A 25,424-nucleotide genomic window follows, 5' to 3' on the forward strand; every position below is an offset into this window, starting at 1 on the left:
ACGACAATTCACATTTAAAGTGATTATTGATGTGGTTGCATTAATCTCTACTCTTTTCTTTTTTGTGTGACTCTTTTCTATTTGTTGCCTTGGTTCTTCACCCCCCACTGTTTTTGCTTTGTCTTCTACTCTTTTTCTGCCCTGTCTGTTTTAATTGAGCATGTTATATAATTCTATTTTTTCTCCTTTCTTAGCATGTCAATTATAGTTTGTATTTTTCTAGTTTTAGTGGTTGTTCTGAAGTTTGTAATATTTATATACAACAACACTAAGGCCTCTTCCAACAACACTGTATCACTTCACAGGTGATGCAGGTACCTTATCAGTTCAGTTCAGTTGCTCAGTTGTGTCTGACTCTTTGCGACCCCATGGACTGCAGCACACCAGGCTTCCCTGTCCATCACCAACTCCTGAAGCTTACTCAAACTCATGTCCATCGAATCAGTGATGCCATCCAACCATCTCGTCCTCTGTCGTCCCCTTCTCCAGCCTTCAATCTTTCCTAGCATCAGGGTCTTTTCCAGTGAGTCAGTTCTTCGAATCAGGTGGCCAAAGTATTGGAGTTTCAGCTTCAGCATCAATCCTTCCAATGAATATTCAGGACTGATTTCCTTTAGGATGGACTGGTTGGATCTCCTTGCAGTCCAAGGGACTCTCAACAGTCTTCTCCAACGCCACACTTCAAAAGCATCAATTCTTAGCGCTCAGCTTTCTTTATAGTCCAACTCTCACATCCTTACATAACTACTGGAAAAACCATAGCCTTAACGAGATGGACCTTTGTTGGCAAAGTAATGTCTCTGCTTTTTAATATGCTGTCTAGGTTGGTCATAACTTTTCTTCCAAGGAGTAAGCGTCTTTAAATTTCATGGCTACAGTCACCATCTGCAGTGATTTTGGAGCCCCCAAAAATAAAGTCTGTCACTGTTTCCACTGTTTCTCCATCTATTTGCCATGAAGTGATGGGACCGGATGCCATGATCTTAGTTTTCTGAATGTTGAGCTTTAAGCCAACTTTTTCACTGTCTTCTTTCACTTTCATCAAGAGTCTCTTTAGTTCTTCGCTTTCTGCCATAAAGGTGGTGTCATCTGTGAATCTGAGGTTATTGATATTTCTCCCAGCAATATTGATTCCAGCTTGTGCTTCATCCAGCCTGGCATTTCACATGATGTATTCTGCACATAAGTTTAAATAAGCAGGATGACAATATACAGCCTTGACGTACTCCTTTTCCTATTTGGAACCAGTCTGTTGTTCCATGTCCACTTCTAACTGTTGCTTCTTGATCTGCATACAGACTTCTCAGGTACCTTATAACTGCTTATAATTCCTCCGTCCTACCCCTTATAACACTGTTGTCATAGATTTCTTTTATCCGTAAGCTATAATCATCTGATACATTGTTGGCATTATTATTTTGAACACCTCGCACTTATTTGCTTATATATTCATACAGCCTGTTTTCCCCAACTAGAATGTAAGCAGTACCACCAATGCAGGAATTGAGTCTGACATATGTAACATCGTAGACCCTGGGACTAAAACAGTACCAGGCACAGAGTGGTACTCAGTAAATATTTGTTGCATGAGCCAGTGGAATCTTTCTTTCAACTTACTTGAGTAACCTGATCTAACATCCAAACAATGGATGTAAAGTGAAGCCCTAGAGGTATGTACAAACTCGAATGCTCATTGGCCAATCCCTTGAAGGGGTAGAGCGTTCAATTAGAAAAGAAAGGGTTATAAGTCCTCACGTAATCCCCCTGAAGCACCCCAGAGAGGAGATCCAGGAAGAGATAAGGTTAGTGGTGAAGTTCTTATCTGTTCTTTTTAGGCTTGGTTGGATAGTTTATTTTGTGACCAAATTTGTCACTTGTAGTCAGAAATTTTTGTGATTTTATGGTTAACTTAATGACTATTATTTACTTTTATTTTTGTTGAAGTATAGTTGATTTAAAATGCTGTTCCAGTCTCTGCTCTACAGTAATGACTATTTCTAAACTTGCTTATATCAAACAAAAGGAATGGGTATTTTTTTCTGCAGAGTAGATACACCTATGAAAATGAAATAGCATATGTACATCTAAACAAGGCCTTTGAAGACTATCATTTCGATGCATGAAATGTGCATTATGTCAGACATTCAAATGCCCTCAAAACTGTGTTACATATTAAGTGTAATTTCAAAAATAAGTATGTAAGAGTCAAGTGGTATTTCAGTTGATTGGTGGACATAACACCCTTGGTGGAACTTAAGCGTTTGTTAATTTTTGAGCCATGACATTTTTTCCTCCTTGGCCAAATTGCATCGTTTTGAACACAGCTGGAAAGAACACAGAAATCACCCGCTCTGTGCTGGGTGCCTACAGGTAAACTCAATCTCCTGCATCCCTTGTATGCGTGGAAGATTCAGTTCAAATGATCTGACACTGGGGTCTTCCCCTGGGGTCTTGCTTCCTCAGGGGATGGCGCCAAGTTGAAAGCAGGAGTCTCTAAGTCAAACCCTGACACAGATTTTTCTAGAATTTGCCCCAGTTTTTAACAGCAGTGGGCCATGTTGTGGTTCACTTTGTTTATCCTCCAAGGAGCGTGGGATGAAAGTCTCCTCCCTCAGCTATATTTTTCATTTAAGTAAGTTTGTTAACCTTGCGAGGATAAGTCAACATGAATCAATCTGTTAGACTTTAATGCAAAGGAAATTTCATTTCTGTAACTGAAATATAGAAGATGCTTACTTAGCATGTGAACTTGGAACAAAATTACCTCCCTCATCATGCTATAAGTAATCCCCACTCCCACCTCACCCAGGAATAGGGTTCAGCTATTTGTGTCTTTAAAATGTCATGTAAACACTGCTGCTGCTGCTGCTGCTAAGTCGCTTCAGTCGTGTCCTACTCTGTGAGATCCCATAGACGGCAGCCCACCAGGCTCCCCCGTCCCTGGGATTCTCCAGGCAAGAACACTGGAGTGGGTTGCCATTTCCTTCTCCAATGCACGAAAGTGAAAAGTGAAAGGGAAGTCGCTCAGTCATGTCCAACTCTTAGTGACCCCATGGACTGCAGCCTACCAGGCTCCTCCATCCATGGGATTTTCCAGGCAAGAGTACTGGAGTGGGGTGCCATTGCCTTCTCTACATGTAAACACTAACGCAGCTCTTTTGGTGAGGGTGGAGTGGGGGTGGGGGCTCCATGTAGGAGACTTTCCCTCTGATAGCATGTCAAACCCAACTAATTAAGGTGTCAGATCCAGGAACTTCCCTGGGGGTCCAGTGTTCAAGACTCTGTACTCCCAGTACAGGGGGCACAGGTTCGATCCCTGGCTGGGAAACTAAGAGCCCATGCGCTGCTCTGCTTTGTCATGAAGGTAGACGGTTCTGATCCATTGGAGAAGCAGAATAAATGTCAAGGATATTTCTAGTGATAATAGATTCAAAATTCGCCTCTTGTATTCTGGCCCAAAACATCTGCTAAAACTGGCAACTTCTTTAGTTAATCTCTCAAAACTTTCATTATCTTAAAAACTCAATAAAAGCCTGCTTTTTGCCTAACTGAAATCAAGGAAAATGTGCATTGATATGCCTAAATTATCCAGAACAACTGTTAACATTGTCAGCAGAATTTCACACCCATCGCCCCCAAAAGACTGGCTGATTTCCCAACATGTATGTTCAGCAGATAGGAGCAAAGGGCGAATGAATATAGGGGAAAAGAAGTAAGATCAGAAAGACTGTTAAAGCTGAGAAAAGGAAGATGATTGAACTCTGAACCAACTCCTCATTTTACAGTTGAAGAAACTGACATCTGTTTTTCCAGATCTGCCCAAGAGCTTGGATCTACACACCTGGTACTTGGTTAATTTTGGAGATTGGAGGAGGCCTTGCATCCTAGGAATTCCTCTCTTTAAGGGGGTCAGTGTAAATGATTCAACATAGGAAATAGAATTCTGCCTGATTCTCTCTCCCCTTCCCTTTCTCTATTCTGGCCCCACACCCTCCTGCACATCACCATTTGCTCAGCCTGCTTTTTAAACATCAGATTCTGTATTTTGTGCCTGTGCAGCAAATCCTGGGAGAACCTGGGGCCACACCCTGAGTCCCAGGTGTAGTGTAGTTGGGCTTTCACTCTAGATCTGGCTTCTCAAGCTTAATTTTAGTACAGGCACATCTCGTTTTATTGTGCTCTGCAGCTATTGCACTGTTTCTTTGTTTTACTTTTTTTTCACAAATAGTAGTTTTGTGAAACCCTGCTTCAAGCAAGTTTGTCAGCATCATTTTTCCAATTAGCATTTGTTCACTTTGTGTCTCTGTATCACATTTTGGTAAATATCATGATATTTCAAATTTTTTCATTATTATTAACTTGTTATGATGATAAGTGATCTTTGATGTTACTATTGCAAGAAGATTATGACTTGCTGAAAGTTCAGGTGATGGCAAGCATTTTTTAGCAATAAAGTATTTTCTAATTAAGCTATGTACATTTTTTTAGACATAATGGTATATAGCACAGTTAAAAAATACAGTATAGTACGAGCATAACTTTTATATGCACTGCTGCTGCTACTGCTGCTGCTAAGTCGCTTCAGTCGTGTCCGACTCTGTGCGTCCCCATAGAGGGCAGCCCACCAGGCTCCCCCGTCCCTGGGATTTTCCAGGCAAGAACACTGGAGTGGGTTGCCATCTCCTTCTCCAGTGCATGAAAGTGAAAAGTGAAAGGGAAGTCGCTCAGTCGTGTCTGACTCTTAGCAACCCCATGGACTGCAGCCTACCAGGCTCCTCCGTCCATGGGATTTTCCAGGCAAGAGTACTGGAGTGGGGTGCCACTGCCTTCTCCATTAGATGGGGTCTAAAAGTTCTTCCAGATATAATTCCACAGACTCAAGTCAGCAAAAGCACCCTGAGCTTCAGGGACATCCTAAGGAAATCATAATGTCTTTACCTTGAAAATGAGGACTGGGGAGGTGGTAGTTTTTCAGAGAGGAAATGTCACTTGGGTCCTTCCTGCACTGGGAGCTGCCCTAGGAAACAAACAAAAAAAGCGTGACTCACTTTATTCCAGTATTCACTTTATTGCCGTGGTCTGGAACCAAATCCGCAATTTCTCCGGGCTCTGCCTGTGTTCAAATGAATCCCTTGGGGGGTCTTGTGAAAAATGCAGCCTTTGATTCAGTAGATCCAGCCCAGGAACTGAGATTCTGCATTTCTAACAAGTTCCTTGACAAAGCTGATGCTGCAGGTCCAGTGTTCAGGTCTCTATGCTTCCACAGCAGGGGGCATGGTTCAGTCCCTAGTCAGGGAACTACGATCCCGCATGCCACACAGCCAAAGAAACAAAGCAGAAAACAACAACAAATACACTTCTAAAGAACGCCTTCCACTTCCATTGATTTTTTTTTTTTCTCACATGTGACTGTTGCTACAATCTGGAGATATAGGTGTGTGTATGCGTGTGGGGGGGGGGCCGCAGGTGCCATTTTTTGAGTCCTTACTATGTTCAGCAGTTTGCACACTTTCACATTTCTGCTGCTGCTGCTAAGTCACGTCAGTCGTGTCCGACTCTGTGCGACCCCATAGACGGCAGCCCAGCAGGCTCCCCCGTCCCTGGGATTCTCCAGGCAAGAACACTGGAGTGGGTTGCCATCACATTTCTACCACTAACCAAATGATTTAGGGACTATGAGGAAACTGTAGCTGAGAGAGGTTTAAAAAACTTACTCAAGTGAGAAGAGGAGCTGAAATCTAGACATAGGTCTTTGCTTTTCCTGGTATCCAGGGCCCGACTCAGATACATGTTCTTCCACATTTTCTAAAATTGTTTTTTTAATTTTAGTTTTATCTGCTCAAATTTTTGTTTTTTTTTTTTTTTTTTTGTCCACTGGTTTTAAGTGTTGGTTTTTATTTTTTATTATTGAGGTACAAGTGTTCTTTATACATTCTGGATGAGTTCCTTAAATCAGGTACGCTTTGTAAATAATTTCTCCCAATATTTGATTTGCCTTTTCTTTTTGTTAAAAAATACCTTTTGAAAAGCAAAGTTTTAAGTACTGGTAAGTGCAATTTTTAAAAATTTGTGGGTTTTGCTTTCTGGTTTTTATCACATAAGTCATTGCTTAATTTACGGTCACAAAAAAAAAAAAAAGAAAAAGAAATTTAGGGCATGCTTATTACTGAAAGACCACACACCGAATATCCAAAGGCTGTCATACCATCATGGCTGCTTTCTGCCCACCTTGCCTTGGGCACCTGGGGTTCTAAGTGGGATGTGCATAATCCTGCTCACCTCAGGTAAAGCCGCACACAGGAGAAGTTCAACACCCCTGAGTGATGAGTCTCAATTCCCACTGTCAAAAGAGTCATGTGGGGAGGGCTTCCCTGGTGGCTCAGCAGTAAAGAATCCGCCTGCCAATGCAGGAGACATAGGTTCGATCCCTGATCCAGGAAGATCCCACGTGCCGCGGAGCAACTAAGCCCGTGTGCCACAACTACTGAGCCCACGTGCTGCAACTGCTGAAGCCCACGTGCCCTAGAGTCTGTGCTCCTCAACAAGAGACGCCACCACAATGAGAAGCCTTCACACCACGACTCTAGAGTAGCCCCCACTCCCTGCAACTAGAGAAAAGCTCACATGGCAACAAAGACTCAGCACAGCCAAAATAAATGAATAAATAAAATTATTTTTGTAAAAGGAGTCAGGCAAGGAGTCTACTTTGGGAACAAGGTGTATTTAATTCAGGACACACCTGTTGGTCAAGGTCAACACAAAAAGCAGACTTGAAGAGATGCGAGTGAATTTATACTCAGCGTGACTCCTCAGGCTCTTGTTCTTCCAGCAAGCTGTGTTCTCAGAGCTGTTTGCATTTGGGATGAAATCCAGAAAGAATTCTTTTGTTCTTGGCTTCTTTGTTTCCCACAAGCAGGATGAATATTTCCATCACACCTGTTCTTTCAAGCTTTGACAATGTTCTTTTTTTTAAACAATGAGAATGGGGTTTACTTTCTGAAGCATAAACTTGGGCCTCTGTGTTACCAAGTTGTGGTTTGGAATTAATCTTTGTTGAAATTCATTACAGGTCAAGGATAAAGGACTAAAGAAGTTGATTTAGGCCATTAATCTATAATGCCTTGGGAGTAGGGAGAGGTGGGGGCTCAAGGAACCAAACATATTTATATATATCTAATCTGTAAGGCTCTGTCCCTGTAATACTATATTATGCTTTTCGTAAACACTTATTCTGACTTACCTCTTCATGGTCTGGATATTTCCATCACTAGATACAAGGTTTTCAATGGTAGAAACCACATCTTATTTATCTTTGTATGACTGGAGTGTGCAGCCTAGGACTATAGCCAAAGAAGGAGATCCATAAACATTTAATGTTGAAAGAATGAATGATCAAACACAGAAATCTTAACAAATGAAAAAACTGGTCTTTGTATGTGGCTCATTGAGGTAATAGCTGCCATATGTCTAGGATAATGCTGGGTTGGTTCTGCAGGAGATGAAAGAACTATGTCACGACTCCTGCCTACCAGGAGCTTAATATATTGTGGTATTGAATCCAGGGGAGCAGTTCATCCTGGGCTATGGTGTGAGATTGTAAGATGTACTGGGCCCCTTGTCTGTCTCTGCTATTCTAGAAGGAACAGTTCCTCCTGGGAGGGGTTGAGTGGGGACCAGAGTCCTGTTGAGACTCCATCATTCACCTGAGAGCCCAATTCAGAACGCTGTGGAGCGCGGGCTGAGAGGTGAGGAAGAGCGGCTAGTTGGCTAGAGGCAGCCATCAATGGGGCACATGAACACTTGCTGGGATTTTTATAAGAAGTGGTGGCTGGTTACTAACAACTAGAAAAAAAGTTTTCTTTCTTTTGGACTGGAAGGTAAGATTGCAGGCTATGGTCCTGTTTATCTGAAATGAGTTCTCCTTCATTGTAACCCTGGGCTTTGGGGGCTCCCTTGGGCACCAGGGAAGACTTGGAGGTAGTGGTGGGGAGGGGAGTTGATTCATCCTTTAACTTCCTACACATCTTGAGAATGTTTGTGGGTCAGGCCGAGGTAAGTGGGTGGGGGAGGGAAATTGTGAACACAAAGGGTCACATTAAATTCCCAAATACACTTCTTTACAGCAGCAAACCCTGCACGTGCTCCAATTACCCTCATAACCACAAATGAAGGCAAAAACCACACCAGTTTTTACATTTTAAATATCTTCTATTGCAATATCTGATCAAATTTCCAAAAGTTTTAGCTCTCTTTTACAAGTATCAGTTGCGTTTGTGACAAACATAAATCATGTGTAAAACAAGCCAATCTTAGCATAAAAAATTCTAAGAAAATACCATATCCACCTGTGATTTGATTAAAGAAGCATGGAAGACTAGTTGATATGGGTGAGACATGATGGTATGTATTTTATCTATTAATTTTTTTCAATCCTTGGTCTTCACAACAACTCTCTGAGGCAGGGAATACAACCACTACCCCCATCTTAAGGATTAGGAGACAGAGGCCTAGAGAGATGGAATAAGGTTGTACAATAGTGAGGACTCATGACTCTAAAGCACAGAGCCCCCAGCCTTTGAAGGATGGGAGTAGTCACACTCACTTATCATTTCTGTTTGAGCATCCAACCCCATGTCTAACACAGAGCAAGCTGTACCTGAACAGAATCAGATCCAAACTTGGGTCCACTTGCCTATGTTCAATAAAGCCATTCTACTGACACTGGGCTGTGGTAACGGAAAGAGTAGCACTTATTGCAGGGTACCAAGCAAGGCATCCAGGACAGCTAGTGCTCAAAAAGCGCAAACTCTCCGATGGATTTCAGCAAAGCATTTTTAAAGGCCAGGTGAGGGTGGGGGCTGGTATCACGTTATCAGTCCTCAGGCTCTGGTAGGTCTGGGGCCTATGTGCTCGTGATCATCAAGTAATTAGTTTCTCCCATTTGGTGGTGGTTTTAGCATCTGTAAAACAACTCGGGAATGTCCATCAGATGCTGTTAGCTAGGTACTTCAGAAAGGAGTGACAACAGAAGACAGGAGAAAAGGGATCTGTTCCCAGAAGGCCTCACAAAGTCCTACAGTGAGTCACAAGCTTTCTCACTGTTCATTCTCTTGGACGGGCCCAAGGGGTTGTTAGCCACATCCAGGAGGTTGTATTCAACGGAGCCCAGGCCTCCCTCTCACTCAGTGACTCTCCCCTCATTCCATTCCTGACGCCAGACTGCTCTCCACTTGTCCGATGTTTGCAGCTTCTCACTGATTCCACCTCGAAAGCACGTATCTCTACATCCCTTCGAATATCAACTGCCATGCCAACAAGAAGCTTGTCCCATTCTTAATACGTTTAGAATGGCATTTTGCTTACAGTCCTTTTGTCTGAGAGTTCTGTATCATTGGCATCATTGGTAGCTCACTCTTGACAAGAACTAGTACATAATCTGGAGCCTCCAAGTCATGACACTCAGTGGCCACATGAGGTGCCCATCTCCTGTGAGCAGTCCAGGGCTGTGAGTTTTCATCTCACTAAGAGAATAACCAGACAGAAGAAAGACTATTCAGCCTACACTTTAGCACCCACTGCTCAGAAACAGCTTTCTGGAAGCTACCAGAGATGCCTGTATTTAGATCCATGGTTTCTAAACCAAAGGGTAACTTTTGGCCAACTAGGGGAGCAGAATAGAATCACTATAAAAAGAGTCCCATTGGGTTTATTTCAAACAGAATTTGGACCAAACATTTCAGGGAGACAGAATGACAGGAAGCAACCTCAGAGCAGCCCCAGTTTGACTTACATCCTCATCCCTGTTTCTCAGGGCAGGTAGAGAGGGGTCAAATGTGGGAGCACTGTGCACCCAAGAGAGAGGAAGATGGAGCTTCCCAAGTGAGACACCAGCATTTGACTTCACCAGTATTGCTTGATTTTTATCTGAAAGCTGCAGAATGCCTGCAGACCTGGAGGGGGTCCTCTGAGCCAGGACCCATTTGTCAGTTGCCAGTTTCATTTGCCTCCTGACACATGATCAGGACCTGGAAGCTGGCCATCTGGATGTGAATGTCCCAGGCACAGGAACCAACTGTATGTATTTGGCTGCACCTTCTTCCTTTTGATTTCTAAGAGTATGAGGGGCTGCTTCTATCTGGTCCTTAATCATCCTATAAGGGATGCTCCAGGAGATCAGAGGATTCAGGAGTTATCTTGTTGGAGAGAGGTTAAGAAGAAGACATAGTCACTGTCTCCTCTTCTCATATTTTCTCCACATTCGGTTTATTGTACAATTTGTTTCAAGGTTTGTTAGTAGTGAGCTGCTGGACCTAAGCATAGTTTCTCTAATCAGAAAACCGTGGTACCTTTTTAATCATTGTGTCTCCCGGGACAATACAGTGGTGGGTTTTCAAGAAGCTCTTGAAATTGTCATGCAAGAGCTAACCAGGCAGTTTAAAAGGAATGAATCTTGACAACCAAACATAGCCAGTGCCCAGGAAGTGGCAAGACGGCAGGAAAGGAATCAAACTTCTCCAAGAGTTAAACTGTAAATCCAATGCAGAGGAGAAGTGGCTGGCTGTGGGGAAATGGCTTCAAAAACCTCAAGACTTGAGAACCCAAGTGACTCCGTTCGCATATGATTGTGGGTATTAACAGTTACGTTTCTCATCATAAACTGACTACTGTTATTCTGATTTTCTTACTTCCTTGCGAGTTTTGTTAGCATAAGCAGCCACTGAAAGTGGGATCCTGGCTAGCATGTAATGCAGGGCAGTTTGGGGCTTAACTGGTTTGTTTGTTCTTTTCCTATTTCTTAAATTGTGAGACAGAGCATACACACAGGAAAGTGCAAGAGTATTTCTATACAGTTTAAAGATTAATTATAAAGGCTAATTACTAATTCTGTTTCAGAAACAGAACGTTATTAGCATCCCAGAACCCCCATACCCCGATCCAATCAGCCCCCATTTCTCCTCACTAGAGGTAACCACCATCTTGTGTCTGTCATAATTATTTCCTTGCTTCTCTTCATACTTTTGCCTCCTATGTATGCATCCCTAAATAATAGTTTTGTTTCACCAATTTTGGAATTAAGGGGAGATACACCATATAGTCTGTGCTAGTTTGTTCTTTTAAACACATGCTCTTATTTTGCCCTTCAGAAAACCCAAGCCAGCAGTCATGGCGGCCAAACCCAAGCTCTGGTACTTCCACGGCCGAGGCAGGATGGAGTCTATCCGCTGGCTGCTGGCTGCAGCTGGTGTGGAGGTGGGTTCCCGATTGGGAAATGGAAGTGGGGCGGGTAATCTGGGTGAGACTGAAGTGGTCCTCTTCACCTTTCAAAAGTCAGGATGGTGCCTTTCAATCTGTATCCACTCTTTCCCTTTCCAACTGCCTTCTTGAGGTGAAGGTGGGCTCATAGTCCTCTGCTTAAACAGGGGTAGGAAGGGAGAAGCCTAGGGAGGTGTTCTGGAAGCTTCCTGAGCCTAGAAAGATCTTCAGTTCAGTTCAGTCACTCAGTCATGTCCGACTCTTTGCGACCCCATGAATCGCAGCATGCCAGGCCTCCCTGTCCATCACCAACTCCCAGAGTTCACTCAAACTCACGTCCATCAGGTTGGTGATGCCATCCAGCCATCTCATCCTCTGTCGTCCTCTTCTCCTCCTGCCCCCAATCCCTCCCAGCATCAGGGTCTTTTCCAATGAGTCAACTCTTTGCATGAGGTGGCCAAAGTACTGGAGTTTCAGCCTCAGGATCATTCCTTCCCATGAACACCAAGGACTGGTCTCCTTTAGAATGGACTGGTTGGATCCCCCTGCAGTCCAAGGGACTCTCAAGAGTCTTCTCCAACACCACAGTTCAAAAGCATCAATTCTTCAGCACTCAGCTTTCTTCACAGTCCAACTCTCACAATCCATACATGACCACTGGAAAAACCATAGCCTTGACTAGATGGACCTTTGTTGGCAAAGTAATGTCTCTGCTTTTGAATATGCTATCTAGGTTGGTCATAACTTTCCTTCCAAGGAGTAAGTGTCTTTTAACTTCATGGCTGCAATTACCATCTGCAGTGATTTTGGAGCCCCCAAAATAAAGTCTGTCACTGTTTCCACTGTTTCCCCATCTATTTGCCATGAAGTGATGGGACCAGATGCCATGATCTTAGTTTTCTGAATGTTGAGCTTTAAGCCAACTTCTTTACTCTCCTCTTTCACTTTCATCAAGAGGCTTTTGAGTTCCTCTTCACTTTCTGCCATAATCTTGGTGGATCACAAATTGAGGAGATAGAAGAGACTCACATTTGAATCATTCTCTCAGTTGAGACCAGCTCATTTCCCAGGGTCTTTCCAACTCTGGTCAGCACTTCAGTCCTGTTCTACCCATGGCTGTCCACTGGAACTTCAGGCCCAGCTGCAGCTTGCCCACCACCCCTTGACCCTTCTCCTAAAGGCTTACCCCACAGGGATCTTTCCCTAATTTCAGTATTTTTTCTTAACCCTCTCTCTGACTTTTTCATAGATTTTTTACAAGTGCTTTGGAATTGTTCTGTTTCATGCAGGTATAGACTCCCTTGTCCCTGATTGAATGCCACCTCCTCTAGAACATGGACTTAGGATCTTCTTTATTTTGCTTTATTTACTCCCCTTATCTTAAGCCCCATTTCAAGGTTTGGTGTACAAAAAATCACTCTGGGGAGCACCGCAGTATGTAAGACAAATCCTAACAAGTAATATCATAAAAAACAAAGAAAGGCTGTAAAAGTGTTCCAGATTAAAAGAGACTTTATCAACATGACAATGAAATGCAATATCTGATCCTGGACTAGATCTTGTACTAGAAGGAAAAAGTGCTAAAAAGGACACTGAGGGTCAGTTAACAGTATTAGAATACAGACAGTAGATTTAATAAAAGTATTTTATCCATGTTAAATTACTGAAGTTGACAACTGTACTATTACAGTTATTAACCGAATATCCCTATTCTTAGGAAATTCAGAAATATGTACTGAAGTATGTGGGATACTTCATGGGAATAAAAACCATGATATCTGCAGCAGGCCTTCCAAGAGTTTAGAAAAAAACTTTTTGGGTGGGGAGCAGACAAATAATAAAGAAATGGGGTGAAATGATAAGAACAAGTGAAAAATCTGGGCAGAGGTTATATGGATAAAAAAAAAAAAAAAAGCTAAACAATCATCCTGGAATATGAATTTCTTATTATACACTGCAGATGTTATTAACCACACCCCGAGTGTATATTAAAGTTAACTCATATATGCATATACCTACTGAAAAAAAAAAAAAAAAAAAAAAGAGACAGAAAGAGAAGAATAAATGTACAATGTTATTAATAAGATACATTAGAGAAAAGCTTAAAAATTTATATTAAAAAAAAAAAAATCACTCTGTCCCACAAAAGCTCTGAAAACTCCATCAGTAAATGATGATACTCCCACTTGAGTAATGATCTTTGGGTCCCTTTCACTGAGTATGTGAGCAAAAAGAAATGCCTAATTTGACCTGATATGGAGGGAAGAGGATGCAGAAGAGAGAGAAGAAAAAAAGAGAAGAAAGGGAAGAGGAGAAATCAGGGGGCAATTGGAGGAGAGGGCAAGAGTTTGGAGAGAAGATAGAGCTAAGATGAGGACAAGGAAATATATGAATGGGGGCTTGGGGATATCCTTTAATTAGGAAGGGTGCCTGTCCCATGTTAGCCTAAGCTACTCTTACATGCATGGTCTGTCAGAGTTTTCAGCTACATGATAGTTGATAACTTTGTGGTCTTTTCTTTCTTTTTTGGGGGGGGGTTCAAGGTGATTTTTTTATTTGAAAATGAATATGTATGTTTATGCAGGAGATGCAAACACACTTATCCACTTAAAGGAGGGACGGATCCTCTCAGTAACAAATTCTTGAACAGGTGCTAATTTTTTAAACTAATTTTTATAATATTTTCATTCTGGAAGATGTTGGGAATTTTATACTATAAGCATTTCTTTTCTTTCTCTCACCTTAGGTTTATAACAATGTATCCTGTTTATTTTTTTTTTAGTTTGAAGAAGAATTTCTTGAAACAAGAGAACAATATGAGAAGTTGCAGAAGGGTGAGCCTAGATTTATTCAATGTTATCTTACGGGAAAAATAAAATATGTTCCCAGAAATATTCATTTCAGCACAGAACTCTAGAATGACAACCATTAGAAAAGGCAAACAGCATGATTGCTAATACTAACTGTTCACTTTGCCCCCAGTGTAGAGCTAAAGGTGTCATCTGCTCTGCCTCCTTAGCCTCATAAAAACGTATCGAGTAGGTTATGACTCTGGCCTCAACTTAGCAACAGCCTGGGTTGATCCAGTGCCAACTGGTTCAATAATCCCCATCCCACCAGAGAAGGCTTCAAGGATTCTTCACAATGATCCAGTGGGCCAGAGGAGAGGGAAAAAAAGGGCAGGTGAATTAGATCTAAAATATTCCCTGGTTCTCGTGGTTCATATTCACTTTTTCTTAGTGGTTTTAGCAGATTAACAGAGATAATTTTACCAGGTCACAACTGTAGAATCAAAACTATAGAAAAGATCCAAATTTGATTACATTCAGAAGTTCTTAATCCCTACAATTCCCCGATTTTCTCCCACTAAGAGAGAAGACTGATATTTCTCCAGTCCTACTTCTCACAGCCATAATGTTATTTTTTTTATCTAAGGAAACCCAGGGTCCCTATCGTTGCTGATAAGCAGTCATGAAATTACCACAGATTATTTTTTAAGAAAGACTTTCAGCGAATCATCAGCAGACCTGCCATTTACAAACTGCATGGCTTTGGTCAAGACCTTTCATTTCTCTTCATCCTGTCTTCCTGCCATACAATAAAAGAATCTTTCTTGTCTTGACTGCAGAGTACCAGGAAATCTCATGGAGAGGGAAGACCTGCTTAACCCTTCCCCAGTTTTCATTCAGGACCTTTATTATCTAGAATCCCTCTGAAGCGTCTCTTTCCCTCTTCCTCTTCATTTCTGCCCCATTTTACTCTAAATAAGGACAGTCACATAGTAGTGGTTAAATACCTATGCATTGAATAAATAAATGGATGTTGTTGTATAAACTCCTCCATGATCAATCTGGCAGGAAATGCCAGGGATTTCCCTGGCACTCCTAGTATTCCCTAGAAATGCAGGAAATCCTAGGGAACCCTCCATCCCTCACTGGGTCTGTGAGGCTGTTGAAGACAACCTCCTGGGCATTGCTGCCATCTGTGAGCAGTCCCGAGAGAGCACTGGACTGGGAGTCAGGAGGCCCCCTTCTGCTGGCTTAGCTGTCCTCTCTGGGTCCGAGCAAGTCACTTTGCCGCACTGGCCTCCACAGTGCATTGTCCGTAATATGAACAAACTGAACTAAATGATCTCAAAGGTCCTCTCCTGTGTTCTTGATCTGAGATTTTCTTCAATTCTTCCGAAGAGGATCATCAGCTCCTAGAAGCAGGGATCATTTCTAACGGCTGTTTGCATCATTCATAAACAGCAACACAGAGCTCAGCTTTAGATGTTTATTCAGTTTTGGACAAATGTAGAACTGTCTCAGGAAATGGAGGTTTAGTAGTCTCTCCGCTAAAAATAGTATTGATATTTCTGAAGTACGAGCTTGCCCAAAGAAACTCAGTAAAATGGGCAGAACAGATACTGTTACAGATCAGAAAACAGGCTCAGAGAAGTTAAAGATGTGTCTAAAGTCCTCCATCACCCCCAAAAGACAGGGACACTGGCTCCCCGGAAAGCTGCCAGTGGTGCCTGTGCTAGTTCTCTGCCACCACGTTCCCACGTCTCATTAGGTCAATTATTGGAAGCTGGGGAGATTAACTGTGGCCTTTGCCAGTGCACTAGTGAAATCTGACTCCTATTCTGGGTAAAATTCCTTATTCTCATTAATGTACAGGTGTTTATGAAAATTTAAAGGCTATTCATTCCTTCAAGACCCCATGAAAAAGTACATCTTTAAATAAATTATTTATACAGGCAGTTCACTCAGAAAGAAGAAAAATTTGATTTTACTGAACCTTGATTGTTGACAGTATTCAGTGTTATGTTATGTTTCATCTTTTCAAAATCCTGCTCTATGGATATTACAGCTATTTTAGAGAAAAGGAAACTGGAGCTCAGATAAGTCATTTATTTAAAGTCACAGGGCTCGAAGGGCCAAAGCTAACATGTGGGCCTGGGACCTGGGTTCTTGCTGTCACATCCATCCCACTGCCATGCAGACCTAGAGTGATACCTGTTGTACTTTTTAAAGAATTCAGACTCCATCCCTGAATCAGAGTATCTGGAGGGTGGGGTGAGTATTTTTAACAACCACCTCTTCCAGGTGATTCTGATACACCTGAAACTTTGAAAACCAAAAACACTGATACTATAATACAGTCAGAGCAAATGTAGAAAGCCTTAAATAACCATGATTAACCAACGTGCAAAAACCCATGTACCTATCAAGCAAATCTCACATTTTCCATTAAACAAATGGTAGGCATTTCCTCAACAACCGGGGTCTTAAACTCACCCCTTTGGATGAAAACTAAGAATTACTCAACAAAATTAGAAGTGGATCCTCCTGTAGGCTGACCACAACCATAGACGGAGAGTCTCTTAACCTAATCTCTTCGCTCAAACCACAGACGGACGCCTGCTTTTCGGCCAGGTGCCTCTGGTTGAAATTGATGGAATGGAGCTGACACAGACAAGAGCCATCCTCAGCTATCTTGCTGCCAAGTACAACTTGCATGGGAAGGACCTGAAGGAGACAGTCAGGTACCAGAGTGCCCGTGCCAATACTTGGTTCTTCTCCAAGCTCTGTCTTCCTATACGGAGACCCAGATCAGATGCAGCCTTTCAGCCTGGAGGGAGGGGAGGAGACAAGGAGACAAGGGAAGATGCTTGTGCTACCCCAGTATACCTTGGGCATGCTCTGAACACCTGCTCCTGGACGCCCCTTCTACTCTTCACAGTGGTCTGCATTTGACATTCTCATATTCTCTCCGCACTCCTAACAAAGTGTGTTTTCATAAAATGATCTCATAAACTACTCTGCACAACGGTGGCAATGACTGACTCAGCAAACAAATATTGAGCATTGTATCAACGGCCTATTACTGCAAATAATGCTGTATAACATGTCACCCTGAAGCCCAGGGACTTAAGTCAGCAAGGACTTGTTATTGCTCACTGGTCTATGGGGGAAGCCTTGGTGGCTCAGTAAAGAATCTGCTTGGCAATGCAGGAGACTTGGGTTTGATCCTTGGGCCAGGAAGATCCCCTGGAGAAAGAAATGACAACCCACTCCAGAATTCTTGCCTAGGAAATCCCACAGACAGAGAAGTGTGGCAGGCTACAGTCAATGGGGTTGCGAAAGAGTTGGATACGACCGAGTGACTAAACAATGCCACCAGTCAACGGGTCATCTGGGTGTCAGCATTTTCAGGCCAGGCTTGATGTATCTTGGCTGGACTCACTCCTAGGTCTGTGGTCACCTGGTAGTCAGCAAGGAGAATCTAGTTGGGGTGCTGGCTGACCATCAGTTGGTGAGCAAGTGGCCACCCGTCTCTTGTCCTCTTTTCCCGAGCTTGTTCTGATTGCAGCCAGGTAGGGTTCTCAGAAAGCACACAGGCTGTTAGCTTCTGGGCTCAGAACTGGGACATCATTCTAGTGGTCAAATTGAGTCATGAGGTCAGCCCAAGCAGCAGACCCCATCTACTAACTGAAGAGCTGCCAAGCTTTACCACAAACACTGAAGAGTGAAGATTTGTGGCCTTTTTTTTGCATTTCTACACCACAGGGATCCAGTCTGTGCTATGCACTGTGCTAGGCCTGGCTGAGCATGGCTGGGTTCTTTCTCCCAGGAATAGTGCAGTTTTACAGGAAATGAGCAAACTTAAAATGAAGACTTGCAACAGTAAAAATTTTCCTGGATTTGTGGTCGGGGACCTGTTCAGGGGACCTATCACAAATTATACTCAATATTTTGTAATAACCTATAAGGAAAAAATAAATATATCTTATGTACTTATAACTGAATCACTTTTCTGTACACTTGATACTAGCACAATACTGTAAGTCAATTCTACTTCAATAATTAAAAAAAAAAATAAGTCATCTGTTCCAATATCTCAGTTCAGTTCAGTTCAGTTGCTCAGTCGTGTCTGACTCTTTGCGACCGCATTGAACCATAGCATGCCAGGCCTCCCTGTCCATCACCAGCTCCCGGAGTCCACCCAAACCCATGTTCGTTGAGTTGATGATGCCATCCAACCATCTCATCCTCTGTCGTCCCCTTCTCTTCCTGCCCTCAATCTTTCCCAGTATCAGGGTCTTTTCCAATGAGGCAGGTCTTCACATCAGGTGGCCAAAGTATTAGAGGTTCAGCCTCAACATCAGTCCTTCCAATGAACACCCAGGACTGATCTCCTTTAGGATGGACTGGTTGGATCTCCGTGCAGTCCAAGGGACTCTCAAGAGTCTTCTCCAACACCAAAGTTCAAAAGCATCAATTCTTTGGCACTCAACTGTCTTTATAGTCCAACTCTCACATCTATACATGACCGCTGGAAAAACCATAGCCTTGACTAGACGGACCTTTGTTGGCAAAGTAATGTCTCTGCTTTTGAATATGCTGTCTAGGTTGGTCATAACTTTCCTTCCAAGGAGTAAGCGTCTTTTAATTTCATGGCTGCAATCACCATCTTCAGTGATTTTGGAGCCCAGAAAAGTAAAGTCAGCCACTGTTTCCACCGTTTCCCCATCTATCTGCCATGAAATGATGGGACCGGATGCCATGATCTTCGTTTTCTGAATGTTGAGCTTTAAGCCAACTTTTTCACTCTCCTCTTTCACTTTCATCAACAGGCTCTTTAGTTCTTCACTTTCTGCCATAAGGGTGGTGTCATCTGCATATCTGAGGTTATTGATATTTCTGCCGGCAATCTTGATTCCAGCTTGTGCTTCCTCCAGCCCAGTGTTTCTCATGATGTACTCTGCATATAAGTTAAATAAGCAGGATGACAATATACAGCCTTGACGTACTCCTTTTCCTATTTGGAAACAGTCTGTTGTTCCATGCCCAGTTCTAACTGTTGTTTCCTGACCTGCATACAGGTTTCTCAAGAGGCAGGTCAAGTGGTGTGATGTGCCCATCTCTTTCAGAATTTTCCAGTTTATTGTGATCCACACAGTCAAAGGCTTTGGCATAGTCAATAAAGCAAAAATAGATGTTTTTCTGGAACTCTCTTGCTTTTTCGATGATCCATTGGATGTTGACAATTTGATCTCTGGTTCCTCTGCCTTTTCTAAAACCAGCTTGAACTTCTGGAAGTTCACGGTTCACGTATTGCTGAAGCCTGGCTTGGAGAATTTTAAGTATTACTTTACTAGCATGTGAGATGAGCGTAATTGTGCGGTAGTTTGAGCATTCTTTGGCATTGCCTTTCTTTAGGATTGGAATGAAAACTGACCTTTTCCAGTCCTGTGGCCACTGCTGAATTTTCCATATTTGCTAGTCACACCAAAAAAAAGTAGTGGATCAGGAAACCCCTCACACAAAGGTTTCTCTTGGATTGAGAGTTCCACTGTTTTGTCAGGATCGACATGTACGCCGACGGCACCCTGGACCTCATGCTGATGGTGGCGCTGGCTGCTTTCAAACCCCCGGAGGAAAAAGAGGAGAGCCTGGCTTTAGCCGTGAAGAAAGCTAAAACCCGGTACTTCCCCGTCTTTGAAAAGGTAGGCTGCGGGGATCCAGTTTGGCCGAGGCAGTGAGACCCAGCGTGAGGGTCTGCGACAGCTGGGAGTCAGGTCCTCCAGGGGAGCAGGGCAGGGCTGACATCTACGAGGGTGACTCTCCCAAGTCCCCGCCCCCCGGGTCCTCCCCCTGAGCCCAGGCGGCAGTGGGGGTAGGGGCGGGCGAGAATTGGGGGAGGGGCGTACACAGTGCAGCAAGTCCCCTGGTCTACCTCCCAGGCTGCAGGGATCGGGGACAGTGACGTTCCCTATTGCTGATAAGAGTAAAGACTGACATCTTAAAAGGCAGAAGCTGTGTTAGGGCTGTACTGCATTTGGACCAAAACTTTAATAAGGATTCCCAAATAAATGACGTAAAATTATGGAACCTCTAACCAAACAAAATTGGAATAAACCAAGGTCAGTGAAGGACTGATGCTGAAGCTGAAGCTTCAATACTTTGGCCACCTGATGCAAAGAGCAGACTCATTGGAAAAGACCCTGATGCTGGGAAACATTGAGGGCAGGAGGAGTAGGGGATGACAGAGGATGGGATGGTTGGATGGCATCATCGATTCAATGGATATGAGTTTGAGCAAACTCCAAGAGGTGGTGAAGGACAGGGAAGCCTGGCATGCTGCAGTCTATGGGGTCACAAAGAGTTGGACATGACTGAGTGACTGAATAACAACAAATTTACCTTTGTTCCTTATTTATGGAATAAAGTTGTGTTTTTTACATCTGCTACTCAAAGCAGCACCTGAGGAATTTTTATATTCGTTTTTCACTGGATGGTGAAAAGGCTCATGTTTGAGCTTCTGGTATCCCACTGGTACCTTATCTGTGGTGTAGTAGCCAGATTCTAGTTAATTATGACCTGTATGTCTTCTATGCTGGTGGGTACAGCCAGCTCTAGGCTCACAACAGGAGTTCCACTCCAGCACTTCACCACCCAAATTGTCTTGATCATCACTGTCAAATTTCCAAGAAGATTGTGTGGATTACGACAATGTATAAGGGTGTTAGTCGTTCAGTCGTGTGATTCTCACAGATGTGGGTTCGATCCAGCAATCTTCCTGGGTCAGAAAGCTTCCCTGGAGAGGGGAATGGCTACCCACACCAGTATTCTTGCCTGCGGAATTCCATGGACAGAGGAGCCTGGTAGGCTACAGTCCACGGGGTCCAAAGAGTCAGACACGACTTGAGTGACTAACACACACACATAAAGGTGTTAGTTTCATTCTCTCCTTGCAAGCATTCTTGGAGATTATCAAGAAAAAGATTCTTAAGTAAATTTGATCTATACAAAAAACCCCATGCTTTTGTTAAGTGTTTAGCCAGGCAAAATAGTCTTTAGTTTTATTTGATATTCTTTATTTTTCTTTCTGTAGATTTTGAAAGACCACGGAGAGGATTTTCTCGTTGGCAACAAATTTAGCTGGGCAGACAGACAGACAGACAGCTCCTGGAAGCTATTTTAACAATGGAAGAACTTGATGCTTCTGTTCTTTCCGATTTCCCTCTGCTAAAGGTAGACTTTCTGTTCTTTCCGATTTCCCTCTGCTAAAGGTAGACTTTCTGTTCTTTCCGATTTCCCTCTGCTAAAGGTAGACTTTCTGTTCTTTCCGATTTCCCTCTGCTAAAGGTAGACTTTCTGTTCTTTCGATTTCCCTCTGCTAAAGGTAGACTTTCTGTTCTTTCCGATTTCCCTCTGCTAAAGGTAGACTTTCTGTTCTTTCCGATTTCCCTCTGCTAAAGGTAGACTTTCTGTTCTTTCCGATTTCCCTCTGCTAAAGGTAGACTTTCTGTTCTTTCCGATTTCCCTCTGCTAAAGGTAGACTTTCTGTTCTTTCGATTTCCCTCTGCTAAAGGTAGACTTTCTGTTCTTTCGATTTCCCTCTGCTAAAGGTAGACTTTCTGTTCTTTCCGATTTCCCTCTGCTAAAGGTAGACTTTCTGTTCTTTCCGATTTCCCTCTGCTAAAGGTAGACTTTCTGTTCTTTCCGATTTCCCTCTGCTAAAGGTAGACTTTCTGTTCTTTCCGATTTCCCTCTGCTAAAGGTAGACTTTCTGTTCTTTCCGATTTCCCTCTGCTAAAGGTAGACTTTCTGTTCTTTCGATTTCCCTCTGCTAAAGGTAGACTTTCTGTTCTTTCCGATTTCCCTCTGCTAAAGGTAGACTTTCTGTTCTTTCCGATTTCCCTCTGCTAAAGGTAGACTTTCTGTTCTTTCCGATTTCCCTCTGCTAAAGGTAGACTTTCTGTTCTTTCCGATTTCCCTCTGCTAAAGGTAGACTTTCTGTTCTTTCCGATTTCCCTCTGCTAAAGGTAGACTTTTTCTGTTCTTTCCGATTTCCCTCTGCTAAAGGTAGACTTTCTGTTCTTTCCGATTTCCCTCTGCTAAAGGTAGACTTTTAGCACCCACCCAGAGTCCAGGGAAACACGAACAGACACAAAGACTGAAACAAAATATGCCCCCTGGCCAATCTCAAAAGAAAGGTTAAAAGACTGTTTTAAAAATCATTACTTCACTCATTTTGGTAATTGTCTCCTGCTCACAGACTAGGATGATTAGGAAGTAAAACCTTATGGAGGGAGAAGGAAGATTCTAATTTCTACCATGAACATTTAATGCTTTCCGTTTTTTGTGGTGCTTTGAATGTTCTTCCTGGCTGATGGGTCTGCTTGTGTTGTTTTCCTCTCCAGCTCCTACCAGACCACTTTGTCCCCTTTCCTCCCCCTGATGCTATCTGTCCAGTCAGTTCAGTCACTCAGTTGTGTCCGACTCTTTGCGACCCCATGGACTGCAGCACGCCAGGCTTCCCTGTCCATCACCAACTCCCAGAGCTTACTCAAACTCATGTCCATTGAGTTGGTGATGGCATCCAACCATCTCATCCTCTGTCATCCCCTTCTCCTCCTGCCTTCAAACTTTCCCAGCATCAGGGCCTTTTCCAATGAGTCAGTTCTTCACATCAGGTGGCCAAAGTATTGGAGTTTCAGCTCCAGCATCAGTCCTTCCAATGAATATTCAGGACTGATTTCCTTTAGGATGGACTGGTTGGCTCTTCCTTGCAGTCCAAGGGACTCTCAAGAGTCTTCTCTGACACCACAGTTCAAAAGCATCAATTCCTTAGCGCTCAGCCTCTTTATAGTCCAACTCTCAACATCCATACATGACCACTGAAAAAACCATAGCTTTGACTAGATGGACCTTTGTTGGCAAAGTATGTCTCTGCTTTTTAATATGCTGTCTAGATTGGTCATAACTTTTCTTCCAAGGAGCAAGCATCTTTTAATTTCATGGCTACAGTCATCATCTGCAGTGATTTTGGAGCCCCCCAAAATAATGTCTGTTACTGTTTCTATTGTTTCCCCATCTATTTGACATGAAGTGATGGGACCAGATGCCATGATCTTCATTTTATGAATGTTGAGTTTTAAGCCAACTTTTTCACTCTCTTTCACTTTCATCAAGAGGCTTTTTAGTTCTTCCTTGATTGTGTCATCTGCATATCTGGAATATATGCAGGTGACTGATATTTCTCACAGCAATCTTGATTTTAGCTTGTGCTTCATCCAGTCCAGCATTTCTCATGATGTATTCTGCATAGAAGTTAAATAAACAGGGTGATAATATACAGTCTTGATGTGCTTCTTTCCTGATTTGGAACCAGTCTGTTGTTCCATGTCCAGTTTCTTCTTGACCTGCATACAGATTTCTCAGGAGGCAGGTCAGGTGGTCTGGTATTCCCATCTCTTGAAGAATTTTCCACAGTTGTGATCCACACAGTCAAAGGCTTTGTCATAGTCAATAAAGCAGAAGTAGATGTTTTTCTGGAACTTTCTTGCTTTTTTAATGATCCAATGGATGTTGGCAATTTGATCTCTGGTTCCTCTGCCTTTTCTAAATCCAGCTTGAACACCTGATGCTATGCAGGCCCTCAATTGCTCAGAGCCTCTGCTGAGAGGGTACCGCCTCTGATCAGTCAGGACAACTGAGCGACTAACACACACACAAGGGTGTGTGTGTGTGTCTGTGTGCCTATGTTCCTGCCTCTCTCCTACCACACTGCTAGTCCTCAGACCTCTCTCTGAATCCTGACACTGCCAGACCTCACCTAGCTTCTGTTTCAGTTCCTTACAAAGATTTTCTCTAATAGGTGACCATAGGTTTTGTACTTCAAGAATAGCATTTTTTATTTTTTGGCTTTGCCACACAACATGTGGGATCTCAGTTCCCCGACCAAGGATCGAACCTGTGCATTTGCAATGCAAGTGCAAGGTCTTAACCACCAGACCACCAGGGAAGTTCCAGAGCAACATTTTTTAATAACAAAAAAAAAGTACATACGCATTTATATAAACCTCCCCCGCCCCAAAAAAAGACCTATAATCCTACCAACCAAATGGTTCTGCATTAGACTTCCCGACGTCTTATTTTACATTTTCCCCCCAAATGGTGTCATGCTAAATATTGTTCTGTGGCCTGCTTGTAACATTTTTTAATTTATCATAAATATATTTACAGTCAATGCATATTCTTCTGCAATCTAATTTTATTTTCTTTTATTAGGCAGTAGAGTCACATCTTTTTGAAAAATCAGAACTTATAAAATGAAATTTCATTCTCACCACTGCCCTCCTACATTCTCACCTCTATAATCTCTTTTACTGGCTCCTGTGTGCCCATCCAGTGTTTATGCAGATACAAGGAAATATGAATTATATATTTGTCTCCCCTCCTGCCACTTTCTCACACAAAATGGAAAATTGTGTATATTATGTTCTACCCTGGGCTATTTTTTTTAAACTAAACAATGCAATGCAGTTCAATCCCTGTCAATACAGGGATCTTCCTCTTTTCTTTTATATCTAAAACATCATTTTAAATTACTGACCTATTTCTTTTAGGGATATAACATAATTTATATACAGTTTTATTTTCCGAGAAATATAAATTATTTCCAATTTTTCATTGTGGTAACATTCTTATAGTTATCTCACACTCTTACTTATTCTCGTATAATTAATTTTTAGAAAGGAACTGATACTTCAAAAAATATGAATTTCTAGAGTTATTGATATGCACTACCTAATGGTGTTAATGATTTTTCACTAAGAAAATTTTACTTATGCCAAACAGGCCTGCAGTTGTATTACTTTCTCAGGAATACCCAGCAAACATGTTTCAAGGGATTGACTTGGATTCAACATTCTAGGCGTCACCAATTGAGGATCTAAGCTTTCCACCTCTTGTAACAAAGTTTTGGGCTCCCTTAAAGATTGTGACTGCTCTTAAGAGCCTGATTTTACTATTTCTCATTTCAGGAATTTAAGACAAGATTCAGCAACATTCCTACCATTAAGAAGTTCCTGCAGCCTGGGAGTCAGAGGAAGCCGCCCCCGGATAGCCACTATGTTGAGGTTGTCAGGAACATCTTGCAGTTCTAAAGGCAGCAGTCTTACGATGGCAGACTAATGAACCAGTTGCAGCACTGGCTCCTGTCGTGAAGCAAAGCAAATGGTGTAGATTCTAGGAGCAATCTAAGTGTAGATTCTAAGTAATCCAAGTGTAGATTCTAGGAGTAACGTGTCCAAAAAGAACAAAACCATATTGCCATCAGCAGCAAATGCCAAGTAAATGCAATAAAAAAAAAAAAAGCCATTCTGATGTGTGATA

At 42.6% G+C, this 25,424-nt stretch overlaps 1 protein-coding gene across 1 annotated transcript; it reads left to right on the forward strand.

Moving 5' to 3' along the window:
• Positions 1-1,701: 1,701 nt before the first annotated feature.
• Positions 1,702-25,362, forward strand: LOC102288177 (glutathione S-transferase A4-like). Its single transcript, XM_070361439.1, is given in 8 exon segments — positions 1,702-1,802; positions 11,145-11,250; positions 14,036-14,087; positions 16,651-16,783; positions 19,606-19,747; positions 21,136-21,183; positions 21,186-21,275; positions 25,073-25,362. Coding segments are annotated over 7 exon segments (675 nt in total). The 5' UTR covers positions 1,702-1,802; positions 11,145-11,163; the 3' UTR covers positions 25,196-25,362.
• Positions 25,363-25,424: the final 62 nt, after the last annotated feature.

Source organism: Bos mutus, chromosome 23, assembly GCF_027580195.1.
Source record: "Bos mutus isolate GX-2022 chromosome 23, NWIPB_WYAK_1.1, whole genome shotgun sequence".
Taxonomy (NCBI): Eukaryota; Metazoa; Chordata; class Mammalia; order Artiodactyla; family Bovidae; genus Bos; species Bos mutus.